The sequence below is a fragment of the Passer domesticus genome, chromosome 25 (assembly GCF_036417665.1).
Source record: "Passer domesticus isolate bPasDom1 chromosome 25, bPasDom1.hap1, whole genome shotgun sequence".
NCBI lineage: Eukaryota > Metazoa > Chordata > Aves > Passeriformes > Passeridae > Passer > Passer domesticus.
The window spans coordinates 3,841,176-3,852,703 of NC_087498.1; the positions used below are offsets into that span (position 1 = coordinate 3,841,176).

Here is an 11,528-nt window from a genome sequence, read left to right on the forward strand (position 1 = left end):
GCCCCACAGCCACCCCTGCAGGACGGCAACGACCCCGACCCCTACGTCAAGACCTACCTGCTGCCCGACCCCCAAAAAACCACCAAGAGGAAAACCAAAGTGGCCCGGAAAACCTGCAACCCCACCTACAACGAGATGGTAGGAGGAGGGACAGGGACGCATTTGGGGCGTCCCCAGGGGTGGCCGTGGCTGAGGGCTTGTCCCCGTTGTGTCCCACAGCTGGTGTACGACGGGATCCCCCGGGGGGACCTGGAGCAGCGGGAGCTGCGGCTGAGCGTGCTGAGCGAGGAGGGATTTTGGGAGAACATCCTGCTGGGGGAGGTGGGCATTCGCCTCCGCGACCTGGACCTGGCCCACGAGAAGATGGGCTGGTTCGCCCTGGGCTCCCGCGGCCACGGCACCCTCTGAGTCCCCGTGGGGACCCCCGGGGTGGCCCCAAAAGTGGCTTTTTTTTTAAGTTTACCTTGTGTCAAGGGAGCAACGCGGGGAGGGCGGGGCGTGGGGCGGTTCGGGGGTTATTTCTTCCTTTGGGATATCCGTATTTTAATTTTTTTAATAACGAGTAGCGTGAGCACCGGGGCGGGGGGGAGGGCTGGGGGGTGTGTGGACCCCCCCACCTCAGGAATCGGGCAATTCCCACCGCGGGGAATTCGCTCCCAAAGGAGAGCGGCGTGGCGAGTTGCCCGTCCCGTGTGGCTGCCGGCCACCCTCGGTGTCCCCATGCCTGGGGACACCCGTGTCCCTCCCGCCTGGCACCCGGCCCGGGGTGCGGGCTTGGTGCCTGTGGTGCTTTGTTTACAGCGACAGCTCCGTAAACGGACGAAATGTTTCTCAGGATCGAGAATAATTAACTTTAACCTTTATATTAAAAGTTTTAAATATTGGATCTGGTGGCACTTGGGGCGTGGGGGACGGTCTGGCTTCTCCAGGGTGGGCGAGCTGGGAATCTCCTGCCTTGGGACCCTCCTGCTTGGAACACGGGGATGGGACCAAAAAAGGGGATGAAAGGCAGGGGTGGCACATCTGCCCCTCTGCCTGCACATCTGGGCACACATCTGGGCACACATCTGGGCACACCTCTGCCCATCACACCCTGCAGAACGCCGAGCCCTGGGGGTCTGGGGCCTGCCTCCCTCAACCCCCAGCTCCTCTCCCAGTGCGCCCCTCACCCAGCGCTGTGGCTGGGGCTGACAAGGTGTCCCCAAAGTGTCCCCAGGTGTCCCAAAGTGTCCCCAGGTGTCCCCAAGTGTCCCCAAGTGTCCCGGGTGGGCTCCGGGACCCCCAGACCCCGCCGCGCCGCTAGGGGGCGCTGCCGCGCGCCGCGCGCCGGCTGATGCAATCCCCGCGGGGCGTGGCCACATGGGGGTGGGCGTGGCATATCCGACACCGCCCAATGGGAGGTGGTGACGCGAAGTGGGCGGGGCAGGCGCTGACGCCCCGCCCCTCCCTCTGGGGGCGGGAAGCGCTGAGGCGGCGGCGCCGCCATTTTGTGCTGAAGCTGCCTCAGGATGGAGTCGAAAGCCGGACCGGAGCTGCCCGCCGCCCGCCGAGCCCTCAGACCCACCGCCCCGCCACGGAGCGCCGCTCCACGCACCCCTCCGCACCGCTGGCAGCGCTGAGCGGCCTCATGGAGCACAGCGGACGCGAACGCGCCGGCCCCGGCTTGGCATGGCCCCGGCTGGGCCTGGCCGCGGCCTGGCCGAAGCTGGCGGCGCCCAGCGCGGCGCCCGCCGGCGGCTCGTCCCAGGCGAGCCCGCCCTTCTCGTGGCTGCGCGCGGTGTCGCAGCTGCTGTCGCCGCTGCCCGCCCTCCTGCAGCGGCTGCTGCCCGGCGCCGCGCTCAGCTCCGCGCTGTGCCCCGCCAAGGCGCCGCCGCCGCTGGTGCTGCTGCCCAGGGCGGACGCCTCGCTGGGCTGGGCCGAGGAGGAGCCCCCGGAGAAGCGGCCGGAGCGCGGCCCGGAGGCGCCGGCGGGGCTGTGGGCAGCAGGGGTGGTGCGGAGCAGCCTGAGGGCTCTTCCCATGGATTTGTACGTGCTGGAGCAGGGCAAGAGCCACCTGCCGCAGCCGCTGCGAGCCGAGGGCCTGCCCGAGGTTGAATTCCTGCGCAGCAAGCGCCTGGCGTTCCTCCAGCGCTGGCACCTGCCCGTGCCCGAGCCCGACCACGGCTACCACAGCCTGGAGGAGGAGCAGCAGCAGCAGCAGCACCGGGGTGTCTGCCGGGACATTGCGGAGCAGCCCCAGGATGCGGGGGGACAGCCCGGAGGTGTCCCCGTGGAGCGGGAGCGGCTCCGGGGTGAGGCCGAGCAGGGAGAAGTCTCGGCCGAAGAGGAACGGGAGGACTCGGAAACGGAGCAGAGCTTCCCAATTTCCTCCAGACCTGTCTGCGCGAATAAATTAATCGATTATATCATCGGGGGGGTATCCAGCGGGGAGGAGAGTGAGGGTGAGGAAGACTGGGATGATGATGATGGTGGTGGTGATGAAGAGGATGATGACGGGTTTGACAGCGAAGAGCTGCCCTCGGACTCAGACGCCGGCAGCCAGGACGGGGAGAGGCTTCACCTGTGGAATTCCTTCTACAGCTTGGATCCCTACAACCCTCAGAACTTCACAGCCACCATCCAGACGTCTTCCAGCGAGCCGGGAAAGGGAATGTCGGACATGGAGGAGGAGGAGGAGGAGGAGGAAGACTCGTGGGCAGAGTCCTCGGAGGGCTCTCCCAGTTCCGAGGAGGACGAGTGGGACTGTGAGAGCGTGGACGAGGCGGAAAACTTGAAACTTTGGAACTCGTTCTGTAGCTCGGACGATCCCTACAACCCTTTAAATTTCACGGCGGCCTTTCAGACAGCGGAGAAAAAAGGGACGCCGGGTTTGCGAGGGGCGGAGAGGGCGAGCTCTGTCCCCTCGGAGCATTTCAGCGTGTGTAGGGTCCAGCTGGAACAACACACCTGCGGGAGCACTGAACTGGGGCACAGCAGGGAGAAAACCGCCAGTTCCAAGCGGAAAAAGGTACAGATTTTATTCATATTTGTGTGTTTTGGGATTGGTAAAGAAAGAAATAAAAAACAAACCCACACAGAGCCAAGTGGGGGTGAGGTCAGCGTTCCGTGTGTGCTGCTAATTTCCCTGGAATGCTGCGCCCCATCCTGGGCACGTGATGGGAAATTCTGAGACTCAGAATGAGTCTCGCTGACAGCCGCCACAGAGAAGTTTTTTTTTTCTCTAGACTCCAAGTTCGAATTTCCGTTTTGAGTTGTAATTTCTCTTCTGCTTCTCTTGTGGTTTCGACGTCACAGAAACTCCAGGGCTGGGCTGGAAATTTTTGCTTGAGAAACTCCGGAGCTGTGAGGAGTTTCCCTGAAAAGCAGCAGCAGTTTCTGTTTAAAGGAAGTTACTTAGGACCTGAAACCAAAAGATTCTTTAGGATTTTTTTATAACCCAGGTGGCCTTGTTGAGTGTTCTGAAGTAAACTGAGGTTCCCGTATAAATTATCCCAATATTCCCCTTTCCGCTTAAGATGTTATTAAATATTATAACATTATTTATAAATATTGTATTTATCTTGTAAGTATGAATAGTTATTTATGGGATATTTATTTATTGGAGGGATGTAATCAAAAATTAGACTTTGGAGCCCAAACGGAATAATTGGATTTTTAATTAATTTGGATAATAGTAGTAGTAATAATAATAATAATAGCGGTGCTGGGATGCAGATAAACAGGAATTTATCCTAAATTCTGTGCTGCTGCAGATGTTCAAGGTGCATTCCTCAAACATCTGGATGAGCAATGACTTGAACACCAAATCCGCGGGCAATCCAGTGGTGGAACAAACCCTGCAAACATTTACAATTCTTCCCTATTTTTCCATCACACACATTTATTTCCTCCCTGAATCCCCATCAATAATTAATTCAGCTCCCTCGCGGGTGCCGGGCTGCGGTTGCAGGCGGAGCTCTGCCTCGGGAGCGGTGCTGGCAGCGGCTGAGCTGGCCGCGGTGTCCCCCCTGATGCCAGAGCCGCGGCAATTGCGGCTCCGACTGATGGCAAAAGCTGCAAGGTGGGCACGGGCTGATGTAACAGCTCCCGAAGCAGCTGCTGCACAGGCCAGCCCCATTCCCGGGAATTTTGGGATTATTCAGCCCGTTCCCGGCTGGAATCCTGCCCTGGTTTGCTGCTGAAGCCATAAAATGTGGGAGCGTTGGTGGCACTTCGGGCTCAGCTGTGTGGGCACGTGGCACCTGCTGGCTCCGCTCCGGAGATTTTGGGAGCAGGGAATGTCCGGATCCTCCTTTTAAAGTCACCTCCTCATCCTGTCCTTGGACAGAGCCCCTGGCATAGTGGGAAGAGTCCCAAACCCCTCTGGAATTCCAGATTTTCCTCTCTGGGAGCTCCCTGCAGCACAAACACCCTCCTCGGTGTGCTGGTAAATCCTGGGAAAAGAACAACACCTTTTTTTTTTGGTACATTTCCATGGTTTTTCATGTTTCCAGGAATATTTGTGCTGTAGCAGAGTTTGTTTTGAGTGATTAATCCTGATTTTAGAGGTGTGACAGTTCAGTTTGTGCCTTTTTATAGCTGAGTGCAAAATAAAGTCAAAGACAAGTAGGCCAGCAGGAGCCTAAAATAAGCTGGGTTTAACTCACACTTAAATCCTTGCTGTAATCTTAGTCTAAACCCTGCCAAGTGCAGATCCCGAGCCTGTAAATTCCTTTATTTACTAAAAATACCTGAGTAGCTGCTAAAAGGAGTTAAAAGAGACATTTTGGTGTGTATATTTTTAATTGATTTCCTTACATGAACTCCACCCTCTGGAGTTCCAGGAAGGATTGTGACAGTTTGGTTTGTATATTTTTAATTAATTTCGTTATGTAAACTCCACCCCTGGAGTTCCAGAAGGGATTGTGACAGTTTTGGTGTGTATATTTTTAATTTCATTACACAAACTCCACCCCTGGAGTTCCAGCAGGGATTGTGACAGTTTTGGTGTGTATATTTTTAATTAATTTCATTATGTGAGCTCCACCCCTGGAGTTCCAGGAGGGGTTGTGTCAGTTTTTGGTGTATTTTCAATCCAGGACGGGTGGTTCTGGTCACGTTGCAGTGAGTGTCCCCTGTTCCTTCCTTATCTGTCCCCGTGGTGACTCACGGGGCTCTTGACTCAACAAAACCTTTCTGCTTTTTCTTTTTTGGGGTTGTTACCTAATCCTCAGGGACCCCCAGTCCCAGCAGGGATCACATGCATATTTTAATCATATTCTATTTATTTTTATAATATTTTAAATCCGTATTTTTAATCCATTTTTATCCATATTTTATTTATTTTTATTTTATTTATTGTCTATTTTTTTATCCTGACCTTGGACCCTTGCAGGGTTGGAGCAGCCACAGCTCCTGTGGCAGTTCCATCCCAGTCAGGAATCCCTTCCCAATACCCCTCAGAAAAGGTTCCCAAGCTTTTCACCACTCAACGACTTCAGCTTAAACCCCAAACCCCAGCACTTCAAACCTCCATTTGCTGAGAATTCCTGGTTTTCACCCTTCTTTTGCCAGGTGACATTCCAGGAGGAGGTGACAGAGTGTTACATCAGCAGTGAGGAGGACTGGAAAGGGCCTCATATTCTATTTATGTTTATAATATTTTAAATCCATATTTTAAATCTATATTTTATTCGGTTTTATCTATTTTTTTTTCCATTTTTTATCCACTCTCCAGCCTTCCCTTGGACACTCTGAGGGTTGGAGCAGCCACAGCTCCTGTGGCAGTTCCATCCCAGTCAGGAATCCCTTCCCAGTACCCCTCTGCAACAACTCCCAGCCTTTCACCACTCAGCAACTTTGACTTAAACCCCAAACCCCAGCACTTCAAACCTCCATTTGCTGAGAATTCCTGACTTTCACCCTTCTTTTGCCAGGTGACATTTCATGAGGAGGTGACAGAGTATTACATCAGCAGTGAGGAGGACTGGAAGGGGCCTCATATTCTATTTATGTTTATAATATTTTAAATCCATATTTTTAACCTATATTTTATTTATTTTCCCCTATTTTTTGCCATTTTTTATCCACTCTCCAGCCAGACCTTGGTCACTCCCAGGGATGGAGCAGCCACAGCTCCTCTGGCAGTTCCATCCCAGTCAGGAATCCCTTCCCAATACCCTCAGTGAAAATTCCCAGCCTTTCACCACTCAACGACTTCAGCTTAAACCCCAAACCCCAGCACTTCAAAGCTCCATTCGCTGAGAATTCACGGCTGAAACTCCTCTTTTCTTAGGTGACATTCCAGGAGGAGGTGACAGAGTGTTACATCAGCAGTGAGGAGGACCGGAAAGGGCCTCATATTCTGTTTATTTTTGTGATAGTTTAAATCCATATTTTAATTGGTTTTATCTGTTTTTTGCCATTTTTTATCCACTCTCCAGCCCTCCCTTGGACACTCTGAGGGTTGGAGCAGCCACAGCTCCTCTGGCAGTTCCATCCCAGTCAGGAATCCCTTCCTAATACTCTTCAGAAAAAAATCCCCAACCTTTTCACCACTCAACGACTTCAGCTTAAACCCCAAACCCCAGCACTTCAAAGCTCCATTCGCTGAGGATTCACGGCTGAATCTCTTCCTTTCCCAGGTGACATTCCGGGAGGAGGTGACCGAGTACTACATCAGCAGCGAGGAGGACCGCCGGGGCCCGTGGGAGGAGCTGGCCCGGGACGGCTGCCGGTTCCAAAAGCGCATCCAGGAGACCGAGGAGGCCATCGGCCACTGCCTGAGCCCCGAGCACAGGCTCAGGGTGCTGCACAGGCTCCAGGGCTGCCACCCCCAGCACCTCCCAGCCTGCAATTTCCCTGACCCTTAAATTAATTAAATCTCAACCGCGAGTGGCAGCTGCATGTGCTGAAATGGGGAGGAAAAAAAAAATGGGATTGTTGTTTTGGCCCGTTTTTTTCCCCCCAGTTTGATATTGAAATTCTCCTTTTGGTAGCCAGATAAAATTCCTGGAGCTGCCCTGAGAAGGGTGCTCTGATTGCATTCCTGTTAATTAGCACTTGACACGACCAGACTGCTTGGGGGTTCAACCCATTCCCAAAAAATGCCTTTTCCTGCCAGACCTTGGGAAGTGTGGGGACTGTTCTGTTGGATTTTTGCACTTTGGAAAAAAAAAAAAAAAAACAAAGCAAAACCTATTTTGAAGGAAATATTTATGGGGTTCATTCCCTGGAATTGCAGTTTTGATTTAAAATTCCCTGAGGGATGTGCAGGTGAGAGTTTTTATTTGGTTTTTTTTGTGTGTTTCTCCATTTTTTTCCAGCTTCTCCAAAAGCCTCATTTTTAAAAATCTCTTTAGGGATTTTTTTCCCACTTTTTTTGCTTGGAATAATCCAATATTTGAGTGTTTTTGAGGTTTGAATATTCCAGCCAAGCTTTGATTTAAATAATTAAATTTGATTTAAATAATTCCCTTTTCCAGGATTATTCCAGAGGGTTCTGGCTGCTTGTCCAACAAATTCCTTGGTTTTTAAGGCAAGGAAATTCCTCATCCCAATTAATAATTCAAACTTAATGAGGCTGTGGATGATGCTTGAATTTAGGGAGGAAAATTCCTGAATTATTTAATTAACCTTTGCTGTAATTCTGCTTTGGGAGAGGGATTGAAGTGAATTTTTATATCCAATCTGCTGATCCTGATAATTTTCTTAAATTTAAGGAAATTATCTTGGATTTAAGGAAATTTAAAGGCAAAAATTCCTTGTTTTCTTTCCCAAAAATCAGTATTAACTCTTTGTGTCTGCACTGGGGTCACCAAAAACATTTCAGTGAGAGGACAAAACTCTTTATTTATGTTCTTAATTTAAAATATTGCATTATTTAATCAAAATCCTTGAGGGAAAAAGGAGTTTGGAGCTGCAGGTTGGTGTGGGAATTTTCCAAGCAGGGAATAAAAAATGGAAAAATTCCAATGTTTGCACAAAGCTGGGTCAATAAATCAATTATTTGTTCAGCTGGCCAGAATAATTTCCATTGTGTAGAAGAAAAACCTTAAAGTGCTTTAAATTTACTCTAAATTCCTTCAGTTTTTAATTTGGAAGAAAATTATTTCTTCCTGCTTTATCCTAACTTGAAAATCCCAGAATTTTTGGATTTTTCCTTTATTTTTATTGCTTCTTTGAGTTGAAAAATCCTCTTTTTTTTTGTGGTGCAATTAGAAAATTCAGGGGGTTAATTAAATTAGAGCTGTGTTAATTCAAATTCCAGCTGCTTGCCATCCTAAAAATTGAATTTTTTCCTCAAAAAAAAAATTACAAATTTGCATCACCCCCTCAAATCCTGAGAAATCCACTTGGAATTTTGGAGGATTTTCCCCACCTTGGATTTGCTTTTTAATTCAGGGGGGAAAACCAACAAAAAAAAAAAAAATGGAATTCCAAGAAGCAAAAAGTGTGGATTTCTGGATTTTTCCATGGATCTCCCAGCTGGTTTTTCCCACGGCTCTCCCAATCCCGGGGATTTTGGGGATTTTTGGGATTTTTGGGATTGTGCTGCTTCAGTTCCTTGTGGACAACTCGGATTTCTTGGTGCTCAGGAGAGCCTTGGGAGCTCTGGGAATCCACAGCTGCTCGGAAAAACGGATCCCAAGGAGGAGCAGCTGCTTCCAGAGGGTGGAAACCTTGGAAAAAATAAGATTTTTTTAACAAAATTCCCACAAATGAGCTTTTCCCACTTCTCCAACCTCTTTTTTTCCAGCTATTCCAGCAGGAAATGGAATTTAATTACCACCAAACCCATCCCTGAACGCCTCAGAGCTCCTTTTTCCCCTTTAAAATTCCTTAAAATTCATGGGAAGCAAAACTTGGAGGGGTGTAAATCAAAACTGTGATCTGCAGATTTTTATTTTTGTATCATTTTGGGGGGGAAAGTTTGGATTTGGCTTTCTATGGATTTTTCCTTGGTTCGTGGCCGCTTTGTTGGGTTTTTTCTACCTAAAAATTCTATTTCTGTACATAAGAAACCATTCAGGACTAATCTGTGTGTTGTAATAAAGAGATTTGCAAGATAAATTCGGGGGAAATTTGGGAAAAAACAGCTGGAAAATGCAATTTTGGGTGGTGAGGAGCTGTGCTTGTCATTCCGTGGGGTTTGGAGCAGGGAATTCCACCCAGGGGGCTCCTCTCAGGCTGGAATTCCTGGCAGGAGCTGGGAAATCATCCCGAAAATTCAGGTGCCTGGGGGAATAAAGGGGATTTTTCCAGGGATTCTCAAGGAATGGGATGAAGGATTTTTGGGATTTAACCAAAATCCTGCTGTCACTCCCCTTTGGAGGTGACACCCCCAGGGTTTTGCTGGGGATCTCTGGAATTCTGGGGGAGTTTTGGGAAGAAATTCCAACTTCTTGGAGGTTTATTCCTAAAAAAAAAGGAAAAGTTTCACTCGGAATTCCCACCTTGGAGCACAATCCGTGTTTTCCCCTCTTTGCTTTCACCTTGTTCATCCCTGAAACACCCCAAGGTTGATTTTCCTGATAATCAGGATAAAAAACTGGAATAATAAAGGAAAAAAAAAAACAGGGAATTTCCTGCAGTATTCCTGAAAAAAAAAAATAAAATAAAAAAATAAAAAGCTGGATATGGGGAACGTGGGGAGTTTTTAAAGCAGATTTTTAATTCTGAACAGATTTTTAAATTCTGTCTCTAAAATCTGCTTTGAACTGAAAATTGGGATTTTTCCATGCTGGGGTGCAGGGAAAGCTTCCCTGGGCTTTCCCTCTGGAGCACACCAATCCCACTGGGAATTCCTTATCCCATCAGCACCAGGAGAAAATTCCTGCTCCAGAGCTGCAGCCTCTCCCAGGATGGAAGAATTGATTTGTTGGAGCCCCTGAGGTGCTGCTTCGATCCCAACATTCAGGTTTTTCTGGGAAGCAGGAGAAGGAATAAACCTGGAATTGCAGCCCCACCTTGGCCTGCTGGGCTCTGAGAGGGGTTTGATCCAAGGTTTATTCTGGTTTTTGGAGGGGATTTAAATCGGGAATAAAGGATTGGAGCTGCCCTCAGGGTAAGAACTCTGCCTGCTTTCCCCTTGGATGGGGCTGCTTTCCTGGCCTGGGTTTTTGGGATGCACATGGAATTCTTCCTGAGCTGCCCTCACCTCCCATCGCTGCTTTCTGCCAGGAAAAAAGATAAAATCATGGATGGTTTGGGATGGGAGAGACAGCAAAGATCCCCCAGCAAAGATCGCAGCCCTTGTGCTGGCCCGGCCTTGGACACTGCCAGGGATGGAACAGCCAGGGATGCGCTGGGAATTCCTTCCCAATATCCCCTCTGAGCCTCTGGAATCAGCAAAACCTCGGGGTGTGCCAATGGAGGGGGAGCTGCCATTTCCTTTCCCCTTTTCCTTCCCCTTCCCTCCCTCTGTTTCCTTCTCTTTTCCCTTCTTTACTTTTCCCTTTCATTTTTTCCCATTCCTTCTTTTCCTTTTTCCTTTTCCTTTTTCCTTTTCCTTTTTCCTTTTCTTTTTCCTTTTTCCTTTTCTTTTTCCTTTTTCCTTTTCTTTTTCCTTTTTCCTTTTCTTTTTCCTTTTTCCTTTTCCTTTTTCCTTTTCCTTTTTCCTTTTTCCCTTTCCTTTTTCCCTTTCCTTTTTCCCTTTCCTTTTTCCCTTTCCTTTTTCCCTTTCCTTTTTCCCTTTCCTTTTTCCCTTTCCTTTTTCCCTTTCCTTTTTCCCTTTCCTTTTTCCCTTTCCTTTTTCCCTTTCCTTTTTCCTTTTCCTTTTTCCTTTTCCCTTTCCTTTTTCCTTTTCTTTTTCCTTTTCTTTTTCCTTTTTCTTTTTCCTTTTTCCTTTTATTTTTCCTTTTTCCTTTTATTTTTCCTTTTCCTTTTTCCTTTTCCTTTTCCTTTTCCTTTTTCCTTTTCCTTTTCCCTTTTCCTTTTTCCTTTTCCTTTTTCCTTTTCCTTTTTTCCTTTTCCTTTTTCCTTTTCCTTTTTCCTTTTCCTTTTTCCTTTTCCTTTTTCCTTTTCCCTTTTCCTTTTCCCTTTTCCCTTTTCCTTTTCCCTTTTCCTTTTCCCTTTTCCTTTTCCCTTTTCCCTTTTCCCTTTTCCCTTTTCCCTTTTCCCTTTTCCCTTTTCCTTTTCCTTCCCTCCCTCTTTTTCCTTCTGTTTTCCCTTCTTTCCTTTTCCCTTTTATTTTCCCCATTCCTTCCCTTTTCCCTTTTTCCCCTTTTCCCTTCCCCTTTCCCCTCCCTGCTCCTCCATCCCTCTCCCCACAGGAAGCCTCCCCGGGGCAGTGGATCCGTGCCAGCCGTGCCCTCTCTGCATGCCAGGCACATCCCCTGCCTCTGGAACCTCGGGAATTTGGGCTCCAGGCCCAGCTCCCTCTCTGCCGGGCAGAACGTTTGGATTCAGCTCCTCTTCCTGCTCCTCCTGGGATCACTGAGGTTGGATTTGAGGTGCTGGCAAAGAGGGGAAAGCAGATCCAGGAGGAAAACATTCCCAGAGCTGCAGGGGAGTTTTGCTGGCATCGCCCTACACCAGATTCCAGGAAA

The 11,528-nt window shown here is 49.0% G+C and overlaps 2 protein-coding genes across 3 annotated transcripts in view; both read left to right on the forward strand.

The window, feature by feature from the left end:
- PIK3C2B (phosphatidylinositol-4-phosphate 3-kinase catalytic subunit type 2 beta) overlaps positions 1-886 on the forward strand; it is a 34,090-nt gene extending 33,204 nt beyond the window's left edge. For both annotated transcript variants that reach the window (XM_064398770.1, XM_064398771.1), the window contains exons 32-33: positions 10-138; positions 220-886. In XM_064398770.1, the coding sequence (XP_064254840.1) occupies positions 10-138; positions 220-408 (318 nt within the window). In that variant the 3' untranslated portion in view covers positions 409-886. The remainder of the gene's footprint in view (positions 1-9; positions 139-219) is intronic.
- Positions 887-1,378: 492 nt separating this feature from the next.
- Positions 1,379-9,051, forward strand: PPP1R15B (protein phosphatase 1 regulatory subunit 15B). The gene is made up of 2 exons (XM_064398772.1): positions 1,379-3,007; positions 6,624-9,051. The coding sequence occupies exons 1-2, from the start codon at positions 1,394-1,396 to the stop codon at positions 6,849-6,851; spliced, it is 1,842 nt and encodes a 613-aa protein (XP_064254842.1). The 5' UTR covers positions 1,379-1,393; the 3' UTR covers positions 6,852-9,051.
- Positions 9,052-11,528: the final 2,477 nt, after the last annotated feature.